Source organism: Pan troglodytes, chromosome 2 (assembly GCF_028858775.2).
Source record: "Pan troglodytes isolate AG18354 chromosome 2, NHGRI_mPanTro3-v2.0_pri, whole genome shotgun sequence".
Lineage (NCBI taxonomy): Eukaryota > Metazoa > Chordata > Mammalia > Primates > Hominidae > Pan > Pan troglodytes.
Window position 1 is genome coordinate 73,865,024 of NC_086015.1, and position 24,997 is coordinate 73,890,020.

The window sequence follows — 24,997 nt, forward strand, 5'->3', positions numbered from 1 at the left end:
CAGAGTTTATATTCAAGGAAGGAAGTTCAAAGTACAAATACTTACCTCGAAGCATGACTTTCTCAAGAGTGAATATTTTCTCAAATGTTCCTTTTCTTCTGTTCCAGGTGCTAAGGTTTTGAACCGTTGACCTAAACACAGACGTTAAAAAATATATATAGAGAGAGAAATAAACAATGAAACATTTTCTACCTATAATAATAGTGACAGCAAACATTTGTTGAGCCAGTACTACATGGTACTCATTGTACTAGGGGATTTATGTGCCTTGTTTTATTTAATCCCCCAAAATCCCTAGGAAGTAGGGCTTTAAAATATACATGATGCAATCGAAATTTTAAAAGAACAGCTCCCACCTTTATAAATGGTAAGTGGGTAAAAAACTATTGTTATCCTTCTTTTCCGGATACTAAGACAGAGAGAGATTTAATAACTTGATGTCACAGAGCTGGCAAGATAAGTTATCAGAAACCATATTTAGGAAAATTAGGAAGTTTTTTCTATTTAATTTGTGAGTAGGGTTTCAGAATTTTAAACTATTTTGGGTAGAGTGAGTACCAAAACCATTAGAAGTAGTCCTCATGGGGAATGCACAGAGAACACATTGTAACATAGTAGAGGGCATGCCAAGGTGAATCAGAAGAAAAGACAGCACAAAGAAAACCAGACAGAGAAGTATTGGCTTGTCAGACCAGCTCGTCTTCTGCCCCCTTACCCAAAGAGCGAGGTCGAGTTCAGTGTTAACATTCTGGCCCAAATGCTTCCTTCATTAATTATTTTTACTTATTTTATCTTAGAAAAATTTCCTCTTGGCAAAGCTCACCTTTTCTTTAATCAATTTTTGTTAGTAAACATTTTAGGCATCTTCAAAGAACTTAGATAACATGTAGGAGTAGTTATTTGGTTAGATTCAGTTATACAAAAAAGCAAATCAAGCAATTTATTTTTAAATGTGGAAATTTGGGTGCCATTAAGATGCTTTGCTTCTTGGCAGTGCATATGGCGGCGCTATATTTGGTGGTGATGAGTAGTGTGCAGCATAAAATGTAAAAAAAAAAAAAATTAAAAAAATTAAGCCGCCTGATAAAAATGCCTTGATGCAATCAAGCTGACTTATTTTAATTCAACTACTAATGACTTAAATCCTGTCACCTCTTGATTTTCAATTATGTGGAGTACCATTCTGTGACTTGATTATATTTGCGCAGACTCATTTTATAGTTTGGTGCAATTTAGGATACCCCCAAAGTGCAAACGAAGGGTCTCATTAGGAAACTAAATGTTGTATGCATTTTGGTTTTCCCACAGCAGTTCCGCGGAGCATCCTGGGGCCTCCAAGCCTCCGATAAGCTCCTCCAGTATGACATCACGCATCTTGCTACGCCAGCAACTCATGCGTGAGCAGATGCAGGAGCAGGAGCGCAGGGAGCAGCAGCAGAAGCTGCAGGCGGCCCAGTTCATGCAACAGAGAGTGCCCGTGAGTCAGACACCAGCCATAAACGTCAGTGTGCCCACCACCCTTCCCTCTGCCACGCAGGTGCCGATGGAAGTCCTTAAGGTACGTGAGTGTTGCTCTTGTTGGTTGGACCAAACTCTCTTCCATTTTCCATTTGCTAGGTGTTTTGTTTATCTGAATATGTATTTTGTTAGACTGACCCTTCAGAATTATATTTGAAAACTCCAACTCCCTTAATTCTTACATGGCTTTATATTTTAAAAGAAGGATGCAAACTCATTGTAACTGTAATAGTAACAATCAGTAAATGGTGGGAGTCAATGTTCCATGAGAAATTGCAAGTAGGAATACATGTTTGTTGTGATGACATCTTTCTTTGGGAAAGTTTCAAAACCAGAGTTATCTGAGGTGGGCCTCTTCTGATAATTCGTGTATCTTAAATATTTTTTTCTTAAATACCTTCCATAGCCACTCTTTACTTTTCTTTTTATTTAGTATGTAATATTGGTTGTAAAATCTGACTGTTTTAGAGAGCTCTTCACATATAAGATTGAAGAAGAGCTTTCTGTGCTTTGATAACCAGACTACATAATCCTTTTACTGAAGTGAGTTGTCTGCTTTGGGTCTCTTTGATTTCTTGCTAGAGTAGAAACTGCAGGAGCTTGTTAGCATCATTCGATTAGGGACATATAGCTTCCTAATTACTAAGGAAAATTGTAACAAGTCTAAGAATAGAATTCCATCTCACACATGTGTCTTCCACATCACATAGGGAGATACTCCTTGTTTAAGAATAAACATTTTAGTTCTTAAATATGACTGATTCAAGGAAAGTTAAAAGGAAAGTAGAGGAACTTCCTTATTTTTAGTTTTTTTATTTTAGTACCTGCTCACCTAATTCTGAAAAGTCTCAAGTGTTACTGTTCATTAAACAATGTGAACCTTACAGACCGGTGATTCATTATTGGTTTTTGCATTCATCCATGTGCACGGAAAAAATGTCTCCCATTATTTAAAGTTTACTATTAAAGTAAATAGAGAGATGATGTGTTATAATCAGGAATCAATCTGTGAACCTTACCAGGAAGTAGGAAAGAGATTCTTTAAAAAACAAATCAAGAGTCAATTATTTTTTATTTGCGAAGACTTAAAATATAGTGATGCAATAATGGAACTCGGATGAAGAAACCAACTGAAACTGGGTTAGGGAAAAAAGATACAAATAGTTTAGCATAAAGTTTTACTCTAATGTGATTGTTTGAAATTCTGGATATTGCCACAGTTAATGGATTTTTTACTTTTTCTTTTTTTACCCGTCAGTTAACTCAAGGTTTTCTCTCTGGAGTAGATGATGCGTTGAATCTTTCTGTTCTGCTTGGGTGAAAATTGATATGATCACTAAGTTTTTATAGATTTAAGAATTATTTAAGATTTAAGTTGTTGTCTCATGCCTGCAGGGGTGATAATTATTGTGTATACCTTAGGTTATTTAAAATTGTATGAATTAAATAGTAACAAGATGTGGAGAAATATGTCTATTTTATTCATCATAATAGTTTACCTTTATAATCTGTAGGGCAAATTTTAGAAGAGTTGCCATGGATTTGGGCTACTAGTGGGTTGTATCCAACTGAAGGTAATGTTAAAGAATTTTTATTAAAATCAATATTCCTGTTAAGGCAGCTACAACTGATAGAGAGGAAATTACCCAAATGAAAACGTGTTGAAACATCATTTCCAGATTATCTTAAAAATGAGCATAATTTCTAAATGTTTTTGTCACTGTAAATATATTATTTTTGAAAATGATTAAAATTAAAATCTACATTAAGTTGTTTGAATAACATACCAATATTTTTATATGTTGCTGTGTCCTGGTGACACTGGATTGAGCTACAACCCCTAACTTATGTATGCCAGAAAAATGTCCAAAGTTAAAGCACAAATAAATTGTTACAACTGGACGACATACTCTAACTAAAAATAAGTATTAGGTAAATTTCTCTTTCATTCTGAATATAGTTCATGTCTATTTAACTTCTGCTTTTTTATATTTCAGTTATATAAACTAGTAAACTATGTCATATAAATAAAAATAAAGAATTATTGCCATAGCTATATGGTTAGGTTTGATAGCTATTTAGACAAATTTTAGTATTCTTAAATGAAGAAACAAATAAGAATACACGATTTTATTAAGACAATATTTTAAGAAAATCAGATAACATTTTTAAAGAGAATATCATATAAGTGATTGCTTCAGATACTTAAAGACTTAGGACTTCATAAATATAGTTGGCTTATTTTCAAAATTTTGTGTATAAAAGTATTATGAAACATTATAGAAAGATAAGTGAGAGAAAGGTGGTTATTTTTTCTTTTTTATAGTTTTTAAATCATAAGCATAATTTTGTGAAGTAAGTGGTTAATAGCAAAACAGTTAATATGCTTAATCTTGGACCATTTATTTCTCCATGAATATATATTTTCAAAGAATGGTAATACCAAGTATACTAATTGAGTGCATTATGATACAGATTATATTGAATAAATATTTTCTCATAGTATGGCCTGAGTAAATTCACTTAATTTTTAAAGGTTTAACTTGCTAAAACAGAACATGCCTGCTTCTCAGTGGAGGTAGATGTATACAATTAGTCACACTTGCATGCACTAGGGAATCTGGTTAAATCTCTCCGTCTCCCAAGTTGTTTGTAAGAACCAGAGGGAAGAAAGGTCATAGTTTAGTTTTCATACACACACAAAGTTAAGTTACCAACATTCTGCTATCTGGATGAATGACTGATTTCAAAAAGCTAAAGCAGTGTTTTCAGGTTAATCCCTTTTTTTGGCAGAGTAAAATTTAAAATATGAAGCTTTATAAAGCATGTTTAAAAATTATTGACATCTGGTAAACTTAGGACTAGTCAGATTTTGGGTTAGAGATCGAAAATCTGCACCACTCATTTCTCAACGTATAGTCATTGTGCCGTGAGTAAGTTCATGAATCTTTGTAAGATTAGCCTCTGGTTTCTATATTGATTTAATAATATATGAATTTTCCTTCATATTGATTTTCATTTTTGGGGGCATGGAATCATGAGTCTTATTGCTATATATTTACATAGTAAAGATATTCTCCAAGTTTTTTAAGAACAACCTTACCCAATTGGGTATTGTAATTTAAGGATGCTCTTTTACCATAAATTAACCAACACCTGGAGTGCATAATGCATTTTTTTGTAATGGTGAACACACCCTGTATTTTGAGTTGTGAATTAACAACAACAAAAAAAAGTCATCAAGAACCATTAATGGAATCAGTTTCTTCCACAAGTGGGTTTTGCTGACATGCAAGTCATGCAAACCTGAAGTTTGAAATTTGATGTAGCTTTTTTCAAACAAAAACAGAGTAACGGGACAGGACTGTAGGTGAGTTCAGCCTTATAGCTAAAGCATCACGGTACAAACCACCAAGTTAATCATTTATATAGTCACCAAGCATCTGTTTTCATAGTTTTGTCTCTCTGACTTTGATGAATTATAAAAGCACTGGTCGCTCTCACCTGGACTGAGAAGTTCATCAGGATTTCTTCCCCTACTACCTTCCCAAGATGGGCTTTGACGGTTGAAAGCTTGAAAACATTAGTTTACAGTTTGAAAATGTTTCTCTGTTCAGAAATCTGAAGGGAGTTGCCAAGGATTCCCCACTACCTCTGTCTCTCCCTCCCTTCCTTTCACCTTGAAATTTAAAATTTTAAAGGCAAAGTCGAAGTGTCTTCTCTGGAACGGATTGTCCATTGAATTTTTCTGTTCTGCTTAAGGGAAAAGTTGCATGAATTTTAAAAGGAAAAGTTTTTTTTATTACTTTGGGGCATTTCTTAACTACTTTGAAGGAATTTATTTTTAAATGTTCCCTTTTCTCCAAATCATCTCAAGAGTTGCGCAAATTGCTCTGTAATTAGTGATGATGCTTGCTGTTTGTCAAATACAGAAGCACTTTTTCTGGGACCCTCTACATTGTAAACTAAATTTACGTGGGCATTTATTTGGTGGTTATCTCGTCAAAGTTGCCTCTCATTTGGATTGAGATTCTAGCGAGGTGGGCTGGAAGCCCTGCTCCTTGTTACCCTCTTTCAAAAACTGACATTCCATATTTCACTAGTGAGGGGAAGGGTTAATGACTGAACTAGTCTTTCTCTGTAAATTATGAAATCTGCATGGAGTAGAATTTTCAAGGTGTGATTTATTTTTTAGGTATAACACAGAACATGAAAATGTGTGTGGAGTTACAGGTGGATTGGTGGGCTACAGATTGGCAAAAGGGACTTCTCCCACAACCTACCCTTAGATTTTGTTTCTGGTTTATTTAGCCAGGAATACAGACCCTAAATAGCATCATGGTGGCTGCAAGAAGCCAGAACAGATGTAGTGTGTCTCAGATCAGCTTGCCTTGGTCCCCTCAGTTAGGGGATCTGTTGCTAGAGGTGTTATTCTCATAAGGTGAAGACCTGCTATGTCTGAGATTTCTTCTTATAGCATAGTCCATTCACACATGGACCAGCATATACTTATGACCCTTGTAGTTTGACTTACACAAACAACCTGTCAGCCTTGATTTCAGGGATCATTTATAAACATTGGTGTCCTTTTGTTTTTGAATCAATGTTGGTGTCTGCAAGGCTACATCCTCATTCAGGGGGAGAAAGGGACTCAGATTTCAGGTCAACAGACAGCTCTTCATCCTCCCAGAAACCTCATTTCCCTGCAGAATCTGAATCATTCAGTGTCACACATAAGGTAATTTTCTCTCTCTTTAAAACTCACGTTATTGACTTTTTAAATTGCAGATAATACTTGTTAACTTTTAACAGATTTAAACAATGCAGCAGAATAGTTCAATATGAATCTCACCCTGCCTACCACCGCCTCCCTTCCATCATGTTCCCTGGAAGGAACGACTGTTAACAGTTTAGGGTGCAGCCTTCCTGTTATTTTCTGTTTAATAACCCTACCATCAGTTGCCTTTTGTAGGAGCGAGGTCTGAAGAAATATGTTAGTCAGTTTTTATCAGGTAGACATAAACCCTTTATTTTTCTTTGTTCATATTTGCAAATGGAACAAAAAAGTATATAATTTATTTTCCTTCTGGGTTGTCTCTATCTTTAAGAATCCCACTTCAAGGTCCACTCTTCCCTATGTGCAGTGAGGACTTCTCACCCTGTGTCTTGAGAGCAGTTTAATTGGTTCAGTGTATAAGTATGTACCAGCTTGCACGGCACTGAGTGGCAGCCCCTTTGCTTCCCAGGCTGCTTTATGAACACTTGGGGGTGAGGATTTAGCGATCTCAGGGCTGACACAAGAAAGTGCTCCATAGAGTTGTCTTACTTGGTAAAGTCAAACTTAACACAGGCTCAGTAGTGCAAGAATTGCAATAAGTGCAAGAATCACAGTAAGTGCTTTTGGATTAATGTTGGACTTGGTTTTTCTGTCTGCACTGCTTTTAGTGACTAGTAGCTAGTAATGAAATGCTGGCTGAAGAAAGTAATCTTCGCTTAAATTTTTAGGTTTTATCTACTTAAAAGAGCAGACCCATGAGACCAACTATCTGAAACAAAATATTCAGCCTTTACACAACTAAGCCTATGAATTAATCCCAGTTTCTGGAAACATTGGAACTTCAGCTCTAATTACATGTTCATTGGGCAATATTGGCACAAAATGGAAATGATTTCTCCCTTTATGACCACAAGGGCATTTTCATGTAACTGAGGGGTACAGCACAATCTGGGTTTTGTACAGCAGAATCTCGGTTTGATTTCATCAGGTTGTGGATAGGGCTTGATGTACCTGGTGGACACTTCACTAGTAGCTAGTAATGAAATGCTGACAGATATGCAGCATGGCGCTCTCTCTTTAAGTAGGAGAATCTTTGCCATCTTCTCCATGAGCCCCTTTGCAGTCACTGAATTCATCCTGTGGGTTTCAAAGAGAAGAGACACCTGTTTGGCTCCTCCTCGTTTTCTCCTGTTAGAGGAGGCTACACTAATAGGTGCAGTCTCCTTTCATTTACACAGTTCTCATAATTCCATACTGCTGGAGGTGAAGGCAGTATCATAAGGAAAATATTAAGGTCTGGGGCCTGGAAGTGAGGGCTAAAAATTGGAGTGGGCCTAGTGTCATCTGACTCTGAATGGTAATTTCTTTTCTAATGTCATGAGACCAGTAGAGCGTGCATCCTCAACAGGGGCGAAGTCACTCCCCACAAGTAGGACAAAAATGGATTGTTGGAGGGCAAAAAAGTCTTAGATGTTACAATGGTTTCTAAACCTCCAAAGCCCCAGTACATAAACCGATAAACAGTATATGTATCTTTTAAAATTTTATGGTGATGGGGTTGAAGGAGAAGCAATTAGGGGAAAAATGTCTAAAAAGGCTTTTTATTGGGATACTAATGAATAAAAGATTGAGAAACATTCCTGCAGAGGAACCAGCATCTTTCCCAATTCTTTGTGTTTTGTTTAGGGACCATTTGTGGAGGCTCCTATAGATGTGATGCCTGTATTCTGTCTGGTCTGTGTCTCCCCAGGAGAACTGTTATGAGAACAATCATGATCAGCATGTGCCAGCATTGAACTTTACCTGTATTGACTCATTTAATGCCACCATTGCTCTGTGAGGTAGTTATTATTAGCATCCCCATTTGACAGATGCAGGAACTGTCACAGAGGGGTCAACTAGGTCATCAGAAAGTCACCCAAGTAGGTGGTGCAGTCAGGATTTGAACTCATATAGTTGAACTCCATGGGCCATTAGTGGTAATACCTCTCCTGGAGGGAATAACCTGAGAAACATTAGGAGGGAGAGATAGCGATGTTCAGCCTCTCAAATGACACGGTAGCTTGGGGCTTGTAGCAAATGTTTACTACAGAGCTTCAATCCATAGCTTAAACTTTTACAGGAATTACTGATGTGAATGTGACACTACCTGAAGCACCTTGGAGGAGGAAAGGCAATGGTGCCTCCTTGACAACGTGGATATTAATTATAGGGTGGATTGGATGGTGGGATGAACACTTCAGGTCTTTTAGCTCATTTATTATTTTAGTAACCTTAGGAAACAAGTAGGATAAGCCTTATTTTCCAGATAGGGAAACTGAGGCTTAGAGAGATTATCACTGATCCCTGGTTACATAGACTCCACACACTACCTTATTTGCTTATAAGCACACATCCTACTGTAAGGACATGCTCTAAACATTTCTAAAGAATCACCAGTAACAGAATATATTAGAGCAAAATGGGAGGTCAAAGAGAAACTACAGAGGAGTCTCACAGGCTTAACAGAAAGATACATGAACTTAAACATTTGAATTAGTAAGGGGCTTCCCTATTGAATAGTTAAAATATCCTCATGAGTCTCCACAATATGCCAGATGAAAGAACTGGATGTATTTTTATTATCTAAAAAGACTTCCTGGCCACATTGACCCCCATGGTAATTTATGCTTTATTGATAGTCATCATTATGGGTTAAAAAGCACTACAGTGAAAGTTTCTGTAACAACATCCAAAAATCATAACTCAAGTCACTTATATTCTAAAGATCTTGATGGTCCATGCTATTACAATTCATATGCTTTATAGTTCTGAGTATTTACTAATATATTTGCATTGTTTTAGATGATTTTTGAAATAATTCAGTAGACTCACACACTTTTGATATCAATTTTCTTCTGAAATTATGTTTGCATTTTTGGTTTTTCCTTTCCCATGCACCTTGCAATATTAGAGCTCTTGCCATATTTTAGCACTTAACAACTGGAACTTCATTTCTGGTGGTTTTTCTATTTGCTTTTAAGTAAATGTCAGTGGTAATAAATCTTCTATTACTATATTGAAAAAGTCATGAGTCTCCTTCACAAATATTACCTATTTAATCCCAACAATTAAAGAAAGGACTTAGCTTTGAAAGACCACTTAATTTGAAAGACTCTTCAGTAAGCACGCTTTTGAACAGAGATTGTGAACATGTGTAAGCAAAATCTAATTTTAACTTTGCTCTACTAAAATCGGTGGGTGTGATCTGTGTTAAAAATATGTAAATCAGTACAGTGGCTTCACTCAAGGTTATAACTGCAATCAGTACTAGAATATTGGCTCTTGCCCTGAATGTGTCTCCTTTTATTGACTTCTTTGAGGATCAGCTTGAACTTAAAAAAACATTTAGCTCCAGATAATATAGCAGTTATTCAGATCTTATTTATAAATTTAGATGTTTTCTGTTTAGTAATTTATAACTTTATGAAAAGGAAATGAATCTGAATTGGAGCATATGAATCAGGTAAAGCAAGGGGCTGTTAAAGGAGAGAATGGTCCTAAAAAAGAAATTGTTTTAATTACTCTTTTTAAAAATAGGGAATGTCCTAGAAAAGGGTATAGGTGCCTCTATACCATTGTTTCTACCAGCTGTCTCTGGAATGAGTATTGGGATTGGAAGCGGTGGTGGTCAAAGGCTTTATCATTATTATTATGATTTTTACTAGGAGAGCATATGCATGCATTCTTTATGTAAAGTGATGTCCTGATGCATTTTATTTGAGTCACCCACAACTTTTTGAGGAGCACAGTTCTTCTGTCAGGTGTAAACTCACCAGTTTACTAGACTTAGACACATGATGTAACTCTAGTGGTCTTTCCTAGAAGAAAGATAACAAGGTGTAGGGATTCTGAAAATTCAAAGTGAGCAAAAGGATTTCAATCACCCGGTTGGGAAGTAATTTTTAAAAGTAGTTAAGAGGCCCAAAATGAAAAGCAAAATTCAGACTTCTATTACCTTACTACCATGCATAACTCTGTTGTAATCTCCCCTGTTGGGCCTGGGTTTTGTATAATTAAAATTTAGGGGCTGGAAATTTTGTTGAGCCTTAATTGGAAGTGACAAACCAGAGACATTCCTGCCAGTTAGGAAAGGCTTAAGAAATTCTTATTGGCTAAATTACAAATATGTAACATTTTTTCTGAACACTGCATGGTAGTTCAGACTGCCTAAAGGTGACAAGATTAGCTCTGTTTTTCTAGTGAAGTAGTAAAAATTAGATTAATAAGTACCAGGCAAAGAACCTTTTCTTTTTTCTTTTTTTTTTTTTTTCTTTTGAAAGAAATCTTACCTTGAGTACTTCTGGCTGTGGAGATCGGTGCCTTAATTAGCCACATGTTCTTTTTACCTCCTGGGAAATAAGTACGGGATAAAATTGGGGATCAAGCCGTAGACGTACATTGACTTAGCACACGCCGCTAAGTAATTCATCAAGGAATGTTGGTAATTAGTCCTGCCTCTTTCAACTCTTGGCTTATTTTATAAAACCGGTTGATTTAAAATAATGCCTGCTGATTTATTACCCACACGTTTCAAGACTGGTACTTGGCTCTTAAACAAAAGCAATATTGTGCAGCGATGGAAATGCGCCCTCTTGTTTTTGTGTTTTTACAAATTCTGAAGGGCCATCTATGGCCCCCCTATTAACTTTGTTGCGTTTTCTTTTGCCCCATTCAGCATTTTACTGGGCTTTCTTTTCTGTCTTGGTGAAGAGAAAAGGGGAACAAATTTAAAACAAAAAACGAAAAAATCCAGGCTCTTAGAGATTTGGGATGTGAGGTGCTTGTCAAAGTGTATTGGCTCGGTGTGATTTGATGGAATTTAATTTGAATCCTTCGTCTGGTAAGACAGGCTGTAGTAATAGCCTTTTTTTTTTTTTTTGCATTGTTAAATATTTGGTGATATTTATGGCAGCCAGGCTAATCTTAAAAGAATGAATTTATGAGAAGCACAGAACCTCATGACTTCAGCCTCTTACCCTTAGTATCCAAGCACTGTAGTGCATTATAGTTTGAATGCCAGATTCCCATTAATGCTAACTGATGGACCTCATTATGCTTTGAGATGAGACCTTAATCAGGGTCCCTGTTGAAAATCTATGATTAGGCTGTCTCTGATTCATAACTCTGTGAACTTGGGCACATTTCCTGTTCCCTCTGGGTCTCAGTGTCCTCATCTATAAAATGGAGGTAATAATACTCGCCCTGGGGAGTTTTTGCGAGAGTTAAATGAGATAATTCACGAAAGCAGTGCTGTCTGATAGAATATGAACCAAGTACATAAATTCAAAGTTTCTAGTACTCTCACTAAAAATAGTAAAAAAAAAAAAAAGTGAAACTAATTTTAATGTATTTTATTTAACCCAAAATATCTAAAATATCACTTCAACATGTAATCAGTATAAAAATTATCAACAAGATATTTTCACATTTTTTCCTAAGTCTTTGTGCTGCCTTTAAAATTGCATGTATATTTTATACCTCCAGCACATCCCCAATTTGGACACTAAATTTTCATCAGAAAATTTATTTGACCTGTGTTTAGATTTTATAAAATGTATAATTGAAAAAGTTAGATTCATATACCTAACTTGTTTCAAACATATTCAAAAGATTTCCAATAAATAAATTGAATATGTCTTTAGATTTAAATTAAATTATATGAAAAGTTCAGTCTGAATGAGTCTGAACAAGCCACATTTCCAGTGCTCAGCAGCCGCACGTGGCCTTTGCATTGGACAGCACAGAACTAAGGCATTAGCCAAGTAGATGGAAAGTGCTCAAGAAAGGATTCTGCTCTACTGTTGGTAATAATAAATCACATAATGATTTACAATTACTAATCACACGAATATAAAAATTATTATCTTCTCTAAGTTGCCATCCTCATATGCCACTATTGTACCTACAAAGTATTACTGTTTTCCTACTGCCCGCCACAAAGAAAACACAAAAAAATTAGTCATTATTTTCTTGCTCATTATTTGGAGCCCATGTTAGCTGACATATCTTATGTATGGTTGATATTTCCTGTCAAAAACAGCCTCTTATAGGAGAAAGCAGCAACGAGTCACCCTTGGTAACATGGCATTTTGACTCATCTCTGCCAATAGCCTTCCATTCAGACTTGAGCATGGTGACAGCCCTCAACTTGTTAGCCACACATCTTACTCATACTCTCAATCCAGGTTCTTTTCAAACCTACACATATCACACTTACATAGCACCTGTCCGGTGTGTTAAAGATGTCTAAAATCTTGCGAATATATGAGTATTTAATCAACGTTCTTGGTGTGAAACAGACATTAGGGGACAAGGAGATTAGTTAATCGTACATTGTTCTTTACCATACATTACATAGATTGATTAACATGAAGGATATTGAAAACTAGGTTTTTTTGGTGGGGCTTTATATATGATTTTTATTTGTGCTGATGTTTCTAAGGCAATTTTCTTTCTTAGTTAACTTGCGATATATTTTTAGGAAATTATAGCACAACTCATAATGCAATGAAACAGTTCTTTACTAATTCATTAGATACCCAAGTTTTCTGTTTTGATAGTAATTTTCAACCACTTATTAAACCAGAAATAATACCTAAGTGATAATTTATATTTTGTTAGTCACCTTTTCATTCCTAATGCAAACAATGAGTCAATTATATTGGAATTAGTAAACTGTGTTAGAGAGATTTAATGTGTTCTTCATATAATACTAAGAGCCTATAAAGTCACATTCTTGTGCAATTACAAAAAGCAAGAAAGCCAAGGGAGCAAAAATGTTAACCATGCTATGACCTCCAGAAAGAAAAATCATCACGTTGTCAGATTTCGTGATTTCCTTAGTTTGAAGTTAGATCTATTTTCTGAGTCTGTATTAATCTCAATATTTTCTTATTATCTTCCATTAACATAAGTTAATAAACTTTCAGGCCATTGCAAAGTTGATTTCAGTTTTCCAGTAGCTTTCCAGGTTTGTTTTAAAATCATATACCTAAATAATTTTTCAACTAATGAATTAGAAGAATCTTGATAGAACTCATAATACAATGTTATGAATATGGGCAATTGTGACCATTTTTATTGACACCTGGGACTCCCAATGTCTCATAGAGAGGGAAGACAAATTGAACATTCTGACAAGACATTTAATTTTGATATAAAATCTCTGTTCATCAGTTTGACATGAAGCTAAGATGTTTAGAACTTAACCTCAAATGGTGGAAAGCATCGTGTAACTCAGGGGTTCTCAAAGTGTGCTCTGGAACCTGTAGCCACTGCATCCCCTGGGACCTCGTTAGAAATACAGATTCCCTGTGCCTATCCCAGGCCTACTGAACCAGAAACTCTGTGGGTGGAGCTCATTAATCTGTGTTTTAACCAGCCTTCTGAAAGATTCTAAAGTATGCTCATGTTTGAGAATCACTGCTGTAGAAACCTGGAGGTTAATTTGTAAGAAATGTAAGAAAAATTAGAAAATGCAGATGCAAATAAAGTCAATTAAATTTCTTTACTGTAGAGCCTCTGAGATCCTTTAACATGTAAAGACTTATGGCAAATCTCCAACAGTGGTACACTGGGCAAGCACTTTAAGAAGAAAGGGGAGGAGTAAGACAGGCAAAGGAAATGTTGCCTTGAGTTGCTCAGTGGAAGATGCAAAACACCTAATAGCTATTTAGGGTATTTTGTACATGTGGTACATTCTATTATGTGCATATATTTATGAAAAGTTTATAAAAATAGGTTAATTCTGTCAAGTCTTGAGGAGGTGAATTGAGGATAAGAAAACAATAAGAAACTCTAAAATGACTTGCTTTAGCACTGGGCCTTTCCAGGAACTCTGACGGTCAGTGAATCCATTTGTCCACAAATATTTGTAAATTAAATATGTATGTCACATATGTACCATTCATCTCTTTTACTAATAAATGTAGATGCTGCTATGATAAAGTACAAATTGATATCAGAGCTCTATGTTTCTTTTTTTTTTTCTTATTTTTAGGCATTTTCCTGATCAACAAAAACCAAAGCACAACTCGTAATCAAATAGGGCCTTGAAATATTTGACTTTTAAAAATGATTGAAAGCTACTTAAAAATATTATTTTTTGTTTTTTAGACTTTATTTTTTAGAGCAGCTTTAGGTTCACAGCTAAATTGACCGGAAGATAAGGAGATAGCCATTTATCCCTGCCCATGCGTATTCACAGCTTCTAACCCCAGAGTGGTACATTTGCTGCAGTCAGGGAACCTAGATTGACATATCATTATCACCCGAAGTCCAAACTTTATGTTAGTGTTCACTCTTGGTTTTGTGCATTCCATGAATTTGGGAAAATGTGTAATGACATGTATCCACCACGATAGTATCATAGACAGTATTTTTACTGCCATAAAAATGGTCTGTGCCCTGCTTTGGTTGCTCCTCTAAAGAAAAAAGCCACTTTTCTTTAGGAACTGTGTTTTAGCTATCAAGAGTTATTTAAATTCTACTTTTAGAAGCTACTCTTTTTACAAAATTGGATTTAGATAAATGGTAGCACAAAATGGCCCTTTCAGAGTCTGCAGACCCCTGACATCTGTAATTCCCCCAGCAGTAGGCCCTTCATGGTCTGTCTCTGACATCAAAGGTCTTTCTACTGACGTGGCTGTAGTCTTGGCTTTGTCTTTTACACTGGGGCATTGACATCAAGAGAAAGTGTTTTTCTTCCTTTCTCCTTTCTTTTTTTGTATTGGTTTTCTGCCCGAAGGCAGTATATCCAGTGCATGTGGCCATCCTGCCCTTTCTGTTGAAATAAAACAAACGGTCATTTTAGGAAGCTCCATGGGAAAGATCAACTCTTTCTGATGCTGGAGTCCTTAACATGCATGTCCAGCACGATGACCAAGTACAGCCTTAGGTGAGATCTGGCTCATATATAGCCATGAAGTGCACTTTTCTTCCACCAGATGATACTGATTGCCTTCTCACCTTCTTACCTCCCTTTCATAGTTATAGTCCACCTAGTAAGAGAAGAAAAGGAGAAATCACCCTAAGATATCCCCTGAGGACTTCTGCACTGGATCGTGAACCTTGTTTCCTAGACCTACTTTTCTTTTCTGTTAGGGTTTGCATTTTTCAATTAAAATTCATTCAAAGAACTCCTGCCCAGAGGCATTTGATTATGCCTACACCTGCTATCTGGTTGCAGTGTTGAAAGGCATGGGCTCTGGAGTTAGATCGGGCGATATCCATATGTTTTCTCAACCTGAATTCCCTTGTTTGCATAACAGAGATAATAAAGGTCCCTAGCTCATAAGGTTGCTCTGAGGAGTAAGTGACATGATGCTTGCAAAGCACTTAGCACGGTGCCAGGCACAATACTTTTTAATGCTGATCACTGTCATCAGCATTTCAACCAGAGACACACAGTCCACAGTAATTGAGCCACATAATGGGTTCTTGAGAAGTGACTAGAAGGTTAATGCTTTGGTAGAAGATTAGGAAAGTTGATTCTACCTATGATCTAGAATTAATTTCTCTAGAGATGCATGGGATGTGTAAAGATTCTTTTAATCAATTACTGTTGAATTACATTGCAGCAGCAAGGAATTTTAATTCTTAAAAACTGCCTGGCTATGTAGATTCCTCTAACAGTAATTTTTGGGGGATAAGGAGTAGTGAGATGCTTGGCCAAAGTTTTTAACTTTCCCCCAAATTACACCCACTACATAAAAGACTTATATGTTGTTTTTATTGATTGACAGCCAAATTAGGCAGCTGTTAAATCCTTACTTATAGAAAATTCTGTGGAAAGTGGTAAAAATTGGGGTTAAAGTTTCAAGAAAAATTAATAGACATCAGGCTGTCAAAATGTTTCCTGATTCTGAAATTAAACTTTCACTTATAAGCTGAGAAGCCAACAGTTTTGGTTCTAGAATTCAGGTTAAATAGGAGTGACCATATATGATTTTATTAACTGTTCACTTTTGAAAGCCTTATTATTTTGGGGAAACTTGAAGGTTCAAAATACATTTAATCACAGCCTTTTGCCCCTAAGCCACAGGGCCTACATTGCAGAACCAGTCAACTGATGAAAACAAGTAATCTGTGTTCAGAGTGTTTTCATTGCTAATCAATTTGCATCATCATTTTTATCTAGTCTCTAAGTGTTTTGATTCATTTGCTTTGGAATTACTCGACTTCTTCCTTACATGATATGTCCATTTAATGTTATTGGACTGCACTGTGCTGGCTGGGCACAGTGGCTCACGCCTGTAACCCCAGTGCTTTGGGAGGCCGAGGTGGGTGGATCACCTGAGGTCAGGAGTTCGAGACCAGCCTGATCAACATGCTGAAAACCCGTCTCTACTAAAAGTATGAAAATTAGCCAGGCTTGGTGGCGAGCACCTGTAATCCCTGCTACTTGGGAGGCTGAGAAAGGAGAATCCCTTGAACCCAGGAGGCAGAGGTTGCAGTGAGCCAAGATCATGCCATTGCACCCCAGCCTGGGCAACAAGAGTGAAAAAAAAAAAAAAAAAAAGACTACTGTGCTATCCTAACTCCTCCACCCCTAATCTCTGTAATTTATGGTACAAGTTTAATTTTTTTATTGTTTGTTCATTTGTTTGTATTTTTTACCTTTTAGAAACATGTCACCTTGACTGTTCTGTAGTCAGTTCTAACTACTTGCTGACCTTTATTTTTGCTATTAAACCATTTATCTTACTTCCGTTATATAGACTATCTTCAGATAAGACCAGAGGCCATTCTCTCCAACCAGTCTTGCAAAGTTCACTACTTCACAATTGATACTGCAACCATGAAATCAAACATGCCTCTGCATGGACCCCTAGTATGACCCAGGGGAAGTTGTCTTTCTGGGTGTAGGTCTCCCCATCTGAGGCATCTCAGACTTCCCTCCTAGCCTGGACTTTCAATGAATTATCCCCTTTTTCCTGGAGAATCGCCCACCTACAGACCACTGAAGTTTCATTTGTGATAAGATGAAGGTGACAAAGGACTTTAAAAGCCCTTGAAAGAAACATTAGGTTTATTTTAAGTGTTAGATACATAAAACAGTTGTAATGATAAAGAACATCAGTGTATATAATACTTACAGTTCCACTATAGTTTAAGTCACCAGTTTCTCCTCGAGGGTGGCAACAGGTGAGTTGAGAAAAGCCGCTTTTTTAGATACGCTATTATTTTGTCTAAGTGTGTTTTGCCAATTATAATAACAATGTTAATCCTGGTTATCACTTACTGCATTCCTGAGACTTTTCTGAAGGTCTTTTGAGTAGAGATTGAGCACAGACTTATTCAGAATAGATGGTGAGGTTGTCAACTAAACTGCCATGAGTTTATTTACACAAATGTCCTAAAGTCTATATTAAATATTTAGTTCTCAAGTATGCTAAATCCCTAATATTAAAATTTATCTCTGACACAATTTTTGGTCACAGGATGTTCTGTAGCTCTTATTTTCTTTCCCTTATGAAGCAGAAAACAAATAAAGGCTATGGATGCTTTTTTATGTTCAGTCAGTGGGTATAGGACAGGTGAAGGGGGATTTACAATGTGACTCACTTCTATAAATATTTTGCTCACTTTCCTTCAGTTTATATATTAATACTAATTTTAATTCATTCCTTAAGAGAGAATGTGTGGAGTGTTTGGGTGTGTGTGTGTGTGTGTGTGTGTGTTTTGACAATTTTTCTCTTAAAGGCTTTCCATTTTCACTGATCTTTCAACTTTTCCTCTTTTTCCATCCTTGGAGAATACCTCTATAGATGCTAACACCCCCCTTCCCCTATTTACCTCCCTCCCTCCCTCACTCCCTTCCTCCCCCTCTCTTTCTCCTTCCTGCCTTCCCTTGAATCCTAGCTCTGTCCTTAGATAAACTTGGGCAAGTGACTTAGTCTAAACCTTAGTTTCCACATCTGTTGCACTGTGTTTCTTTAACATGAAAACCTCCCATGTCGTTGGCAAATAAGATAGTCATGTCAGTATAACATGAAAATCCTTTTGGCTCATTTCCCACAGCATATTAATGCTTGAAGTAGTCAAAGACAAGTTTTATCATATTTAAAGAGAAAGCCTTAGCCCTAGATAAAGCATTACTTGGCTTTCCACAGGGCTCTGCTCTCTGGAGAAGTTGAGAATACAGAGGTAGCAGCTGCAGAGACACTACTGTCTGTGCTAACACAGGACATTCATAAAGAAGGCTGTCTCTGGGATCAGATTTTAATTTTTTAAAAAAGGATCAACATTAGAAGCATCTATACTTGTTATCCGTGGTCTACCTTTTGAGAGAGGAAGCAGGAGCCCCAGCGTTTAAGGCTGTCTGGGATGCTAGCTGCAGAATCCAGTAGAAATTTAACCAGCTGGTGCTGAATTAGGGTTTACTGATTGTTGTTATTCATGCTCCGGTTATAAAGGTGCATAGGTTTTGAGGGATCTGCCCCCAATCTTCTTTTTTCTTAATATGCCCTGCTATTCATAGGTGTGATTTTTGCAGAACGTGATGTTTTCCAGGACTGTAGAAATGGAATTAGAGCATAAACACCTGAACCAACCTCAGAGCTGTAATTAAATGAATTCATGTATGTAAGTACCTAGCACAGCCCCTGAGCTGGTTGGCTTTGATTGGATTCTTGAAGGACAAGTAGGAAAGGGCTTAATCAGTATCAGCTAGTACTGTTGAACCCTTCAAACATTGCAGTTCAGCCTCAGAAGGTGAGGGACGTATCCCTGTAGTGGTTTGTGTTGAGTGGAAACTTGAATAACAAGTAGGGTTATACCCAAAAGACTAGGATGAGGGGGCATGGCACAAGGAGAGAAATGAAGCAACAATACATACTCTGGATTTTGGTGTGAAGCAGTGAAATGCAAGGTAGCAGAAGATAGGACTAGGAGGGTATTGGGAACTGAAGCTGGATGGATGAGCAGGGGCCAGGAGCTTGGGTCTGATGCAGTCAGGATTGGGTAGCCATCAACAGCGTGTCTTCATTTTCCTTTTAGGAAAGAAGAAGGTGGTTAAGGTGGACTTCTATGGGAGCTGGTGAAGATGGTGGCATTGGTTTTGGAGGAATGCAGTTGGAGGTGGGGAGGCGATCAAAATGATTTGGGGAATGAGTGATGAAAGTGTTGGCTCCAGAAGACGTAAGAAGAAAGCACTGGTTAAAGAAAATTAAGGAGTAAAGTATATGGAACCTTGCCAGACAGAAGGAAGAAGGCATAATACTATAATGCTTTACAGAGAAGAAAAACTGAACATAGTAGAGCTTAAGAAATTGGTCTATATTGGGAGTTGACAAACAATGTCCATGGGCCAAATCCTGCTACCATCTTTTTTGGTAAAGTTTTATTAGAATACAGTCATGCTCATTTATTTTCATAGGGTCTTTGGTTCCTTTCACACTACAATGACAGATTTAAGTAGTACAACAGAGACCTTGTGCCCACAAAGCTGAAAATAATTATCCTCTGGACATTTATAGAGAAAGTTTGCTGACTGCTGATCTGTGTGTATAGCTAGTAAGTAGACCTGGGATTCAAATCTTCCAGAGTTGGGATCATATCTCTTTTGCTCACTTCTGTATCCTGGGCATTTTGCATTGTGTCTAACATATAGTAAGCCCTCATAAATTAACATTTATTGAATTAACCTACAAATGAATGAATTAATTAATAAAATCACAAAGTCAAGTCTACTTGAGTCACAGCTTGTGCTAGTCATTATTATTCTGTACTGATTCTTACAAAGATGTTGAATGGGAGTTGATATACAAAACAAATATATTTATTGAGTGCCAACAATATATAAGGCATGTTCTTCGTTTTAGGATACAGTGAAAAACAGATTTTCATGTGCCCTTGTGGAACTCACTGCTAACAGGGAAGACACATGTTAATTAAGTAATCACAGAAATGCATGCACAGTTTCAGCCTCAACAGGTACCAGACAGGAGAGGGGCACAGAGTTTTGAGAGCTGCCAATGGGAAGATGTGATGTAAAGAGTCCAAGAAGTCTTTCCCCTGTTCACCTGTCTTGTGATCTGAAGAGTGAGTGAACTTTAGTTTAAAAGGGATGTGGGATGAGTATTTCAGGCAGCAAGCACTGCATATGCAAAGGCCCTGTGTCAGGAGAGAGCAGGCAAGAAACAAAGAGAAGGTTGGTCTTGCTGGAGGAGCAACAGCAAAGGGGATCATGGTAAGGACTGAGGCTGGAGAGATAGGCATGGGGTCTTGTGATCAAGATAGTGAAGTCAGTCTGCTTCTAGAGCCAAGTCTAAACTAGAGCTGCAAGTTTGGGACTCAGTAATAGAGTAAGTATTGTAGTTAAAGAAGAGTATTGTACACACCAGAGAGAGGGCTGTGAGAGAAGATGTGATCCTTGAGAAGTACTCTGGAACATGCCAGTAGGACAGAGAGGGAGAACCTATGAAGCAGCCAGTAGGACAGAGGGGGAGAACTTATGAAGCAATGTAAAAAAAAAAACAGGAACAAAGCTTGGAGAACCAGGATGGTAAAGGTTTTGAAATGGAAGGTTATGGCATGCATGTCTAGGATTGAAAAGTGTCTATTGGGTTGGTCTTTTGTGTGATCACTGTGACCTTGGAAAGAACAGGTTTGGGAGAGTGGAGGGGAATGGCTGGAGCTGGTAATTTGTTGAATGAATGGGAAGAGGAAATGGAAACAAGCATTTATTCATTCATTTACCCAACAAGTAGTTATTGAACATCTTTGTATTAGGGATCTAATGGTGAGTGAAAACACGTAAGATCCTTGTTCTCCTGGGGCTTACTGTTAAGTAGAGAGGTGGGTACTTAGTCAAACAATCTCCCTACCACCACCCAAAAAGATGTATGAACACTAAAGTCTACAGTAATTGCTGTAAAGGAAAGAAAGAAAGTTTTGTAGGAATATGTAGCAGAGAACGGGGGAAGTGTTTGGGCCGGGAAGAGTTCTCCAACTAAGTGATCTTGGAGCTGAAGGAAGCATAGGTGTGAGCTTTGTGAAAGCTGTGGTGAGAGAAAATTTCAGCAGGTGGAGAAAAGCAGATGCTGAGACCCTGCAGTGTCAGAGAGCTAGAAGCTCCAGGAAATAAGAAGTGAGGTCCAGAGCGGTTATGTGTGAAGAGCAGTGATGAGAATTGTGCAATACAAGGCTAAAAGGTGGGCAGGGGCCAGGGGCCTAGGGTTTAAGCTCCCAGGACTTAATCCTTAAGACCATCTAAAGGATTATTGTCTTTATTTTAAGAGCGATGGGAAGCCATGGAAAGGCATGGGAAGCCATGGAAAGGTATAGGCTAGGGGAGCCACACCTGGGTTTTAAGGAGTGTAGTCTGCTCTTTGCAGAGACAGCGTAAACCTGTTAGACCTTTCTGAACCAACATGGGTACATGGCCCTGAGAAGGATTCTCATCTCAGGGGGTTATCATTCCCTCTTCTGAGTGTGGAGTCATCTAAGCTCTTCAGAAAACCTCCAGCTCAGATATAACTTATGCCTGCCTTGGCAGAAGAACATGAAGGTTTCTCCTAAAACCCACTGGAAAAAATTCTGCTGGGGAGAATGTCTTCTAAGGACTGCATAAGCTATAACTTCAGGAGACATGAATTTCTGGGTTAAACCAATTGCAGGCAAAAAGAAAAAAGCATAGGCAACTTCTGAGAGAAATGATTTCAAGGGCTTTAGGCTTGAGTTACCTCTGAGTGATGTCTCTCATTGGGGTCTGCCGGGGCACATGATACAGCAAGTGTTTTAGAGACCTCTCTCTATAAAAGCCATTTTGACCCCTCTCCACTTATGCACCATTCTGTCCTCAGATTTGATGAATAGAGAAAGCTTTGCTAAGAATAACTGACTTGCTCAGTACCTCTTAATATTCAAAGAAGTCTTTGCATATTAGGAGGACTTGATTTCTGCCGAGTGGGAGGGGTGGGGAAATAATAGATTTTCAGGGAAGGTAATGGTGGGCCCTATTGGGAGTGGAGGCAGAAAACAGTGGCCTTCTTGGTCACACTTCTAATCACAGAGAGTGGGTGACCCTCCCCTCTGCTCCCAGCTAACACACACCTCAGCCACCCTGTTGCAGCCGGTTTATTTTTGCATCAATAATAACCGTCCTCCATGGAATTAAAAAATCGTGATATTTCCCTGTGGTTCTTGCCTACATTTTCCTGTTTCTGAACCAACCAACTCTCTTCCTTTTGCTTGGAAAGCACATCCTTAATTAGTTTTGCATAACATGTGTGGTACAGTTACCTGAATTCCTTCTCCTCCTTCTTGGCCCTGTTTAACCAAACACCTCCCACGTCTTTGTTCTTTGTGCTCATCCTGATTGACTCATGAGGTGACACTGGCTGACACTTGGCAAACCAGTGACCTTCTTTTTGAGCTAGAGTTGACAAAACCTGATAGAACAGGGTAAAAAGGGGGAGGCAGAAGCCTGCAGCCAGCCCTTTTTTCGTTAAGGAGAAAGCAGCATGGGTAAACATATTAAGAAGAAGTTCTGCTTTGAATACTTTGGGAATATTTGACAAAATTATTTGTTCAAGAACAAAAGTAACATGTTTAAGGCAAATAAAGGATGAGGAGCAATGCTCAATCAGGAAAAATGAGGTAGAGGGATAGAGTAGTGATTATACCATGTCTATTTTAGAGATATTACGTACTTTATGAAATTCTTGCATTTGTTAACTATTAAAATCAGAAGAATTTACCTGGAAAAGTAATAGCCAGAAAGGAAAAATAGGTTTAACACACGATAAGCACCGGAAGCTGTCCTATGTTCATTTTCCCAGAAACGATGTTTTCAATTAAAAAACAAAACAAAACAAAAAAAACCTATGAGGATGGAATGAGGTATGTGTTAAGTGAATTGAGCCGTTTGGAGGAAGATTGCTACAGTATAACCTTTTATATTTCCATGACTTGGTTTTTGGTTGCAATTTCAAGCAGTGCACTCCTAGACCAGCTAGATAAAAAGAATGGCCCTTTAACCAAATAATCAGGGATAACGAACCAGTGTGATTTTTCAAAAAAAAAAAAAAGATAAATTTTAAGTTAACTTTGCTACTATCAGTGTTAAAATTAGTTGTATTTAGCTTCATTTAGAGCCCTTTCCCTAAATATAGTGTGTTGTTAATAATGCAAGTGTTTTAGCTTTAAAAATGACCTTTTATAACAATTTTTACTATTTCCATTTTGCCAAGATTTAGATAATTTTCATGGGTTTAAGCATAATCCTTTAAACTTAACTCAAGTTTTTAGCCCTGTCACCCTGACTCTATCCTTCTGTTCATCTCCTATCCCTCCCCCAATCCCCACACTTCAATTTTCTTTAAGATTTTGTTAGAGTGCACTTAGAGTGAATAGAGTCTGAGCCCATGGAAGTTTCCTATTGCTTATTTTTCTCCCAATGGCCCATGGTCTAATCACATATCAGACCGAGAATAGTTGGTCCTCCCCTCTGAGTATCTCCACAGTTCTGCATAGATTGCAACCAGATGATGACATTAATTAATATGGTGAATTCTGAAAGCAAGCATGTAAAATAACCCTCCCTGTCTAATTCAGAGATCACAGAAAGACTTGGGCAGTACTTTGAGCCTTGACGACATAGCGTGTGCTGAGCATGGCCTCCCTTCCCTATGTCATCAAGAGTCCATGTAGTGTAGGCAATTAAGGGACCCATTTCTCCCAGCACGTGTCACCCTTGCAATTGGAAGGTGTCCACTATTCTGGGCCTACATGGGGATAGTAGAGGGAGCTGGCTTAGTCAGGCAAAGTTGGGGGCAATGGGCAGTAGTAATGTGATTTGCTTTATAACTGTTTGCTTTGCATTGGCGACTGAGCTGTGGCCACACTCCAACTGGCAGTGGAGATGGAACCTTAATTTTAGATTGTGTCCCCAATGTTTGGTGAAAATAAAAATGGAGAGGTGACCATGAGTTGACTTGAGACTTTTTATATGTGAGTCATAGTATCTATTAGGAAGAATTGCATTCATGTTATGTAATTATCCTTTGTTTAGTTTTTCTTTTGTTTTTCCAGTAATGAATAATCCTTATCATCTCTTTTGCATCCTTATTTATTTTCCCATTTACATAAATTAATAAGGCCATGACAGCTAACCCCATACTAAATATATGTATACTTGAAGCTTGCTTTGAACTTCCTGAAAACATATCTATTTGGTTTACTGCTGGGTCCCCAGCACCTAAAATATTACAGGGACATATGACAAACTCCATAAATACTTCCTAAATAAAATTGCAGTTTAATTCATGACTCATTCTTCACCCTTTGGTTCTTATGTTTGAGTGATCTAGCTGTCCAGTGGGTTTGCATGGATAATTTATATGTTCCTCCACATGAAGGGATAAATAGATAGCTCATAGGTTATTCTGGTATAGAATAGAACCCTTTGAAAACCAGCCTGAGGCTCTTTTTCCTTTTTTAAAAAATTAGAATGCTGGTTTGATCTTCAGACAAAAAATACTACTTTTAATTACTGTGCAGTCTTTAGTTACACCCATAACCTCTGGGACACTGAGATGGTAACACATTCAATTCTTTGTCTTTGACTTGGTTATTAACTTGCCTTTGCCTTGGTTATTGTTAGCCCATGATATTTAGGGAAGTACCTCTGAAACATTTTAATGTCTGCCTTTTTTT

The 24,997-nt window shown here is 37.5% G+C and overlaps 1 protein-coding gene across 6 annotated transcripts in view; it reads left to right on the plus strand.

Moving 5' to 3' along the window:
* MITF (melanocyte inducing transcription factor) overlaps positions 1–24,997 on the plus strand; it is a 228,217-nt gene that overhangs the window by 137,748 nt on the left and 65,472 nt on the right. For 4 of the 6 annotated variants that reach the window (XM_001138876.8, XM_009445840.5, XM_009445842.5 and 1 more), the window contains exon 2: positions 1,309–1,558. In XM_001138876.8, the coding sequence (XP_001138876.3) occupies positions 1,309–1,558 (250 nt within the window). The remainder of the gene's footprint in view (positions 1–1,308; positions 1,559–24,997) is intronic. The other 2 variants (XM_009445841.5, XM_024355557.3) reach the window with 1 other exon arrangement.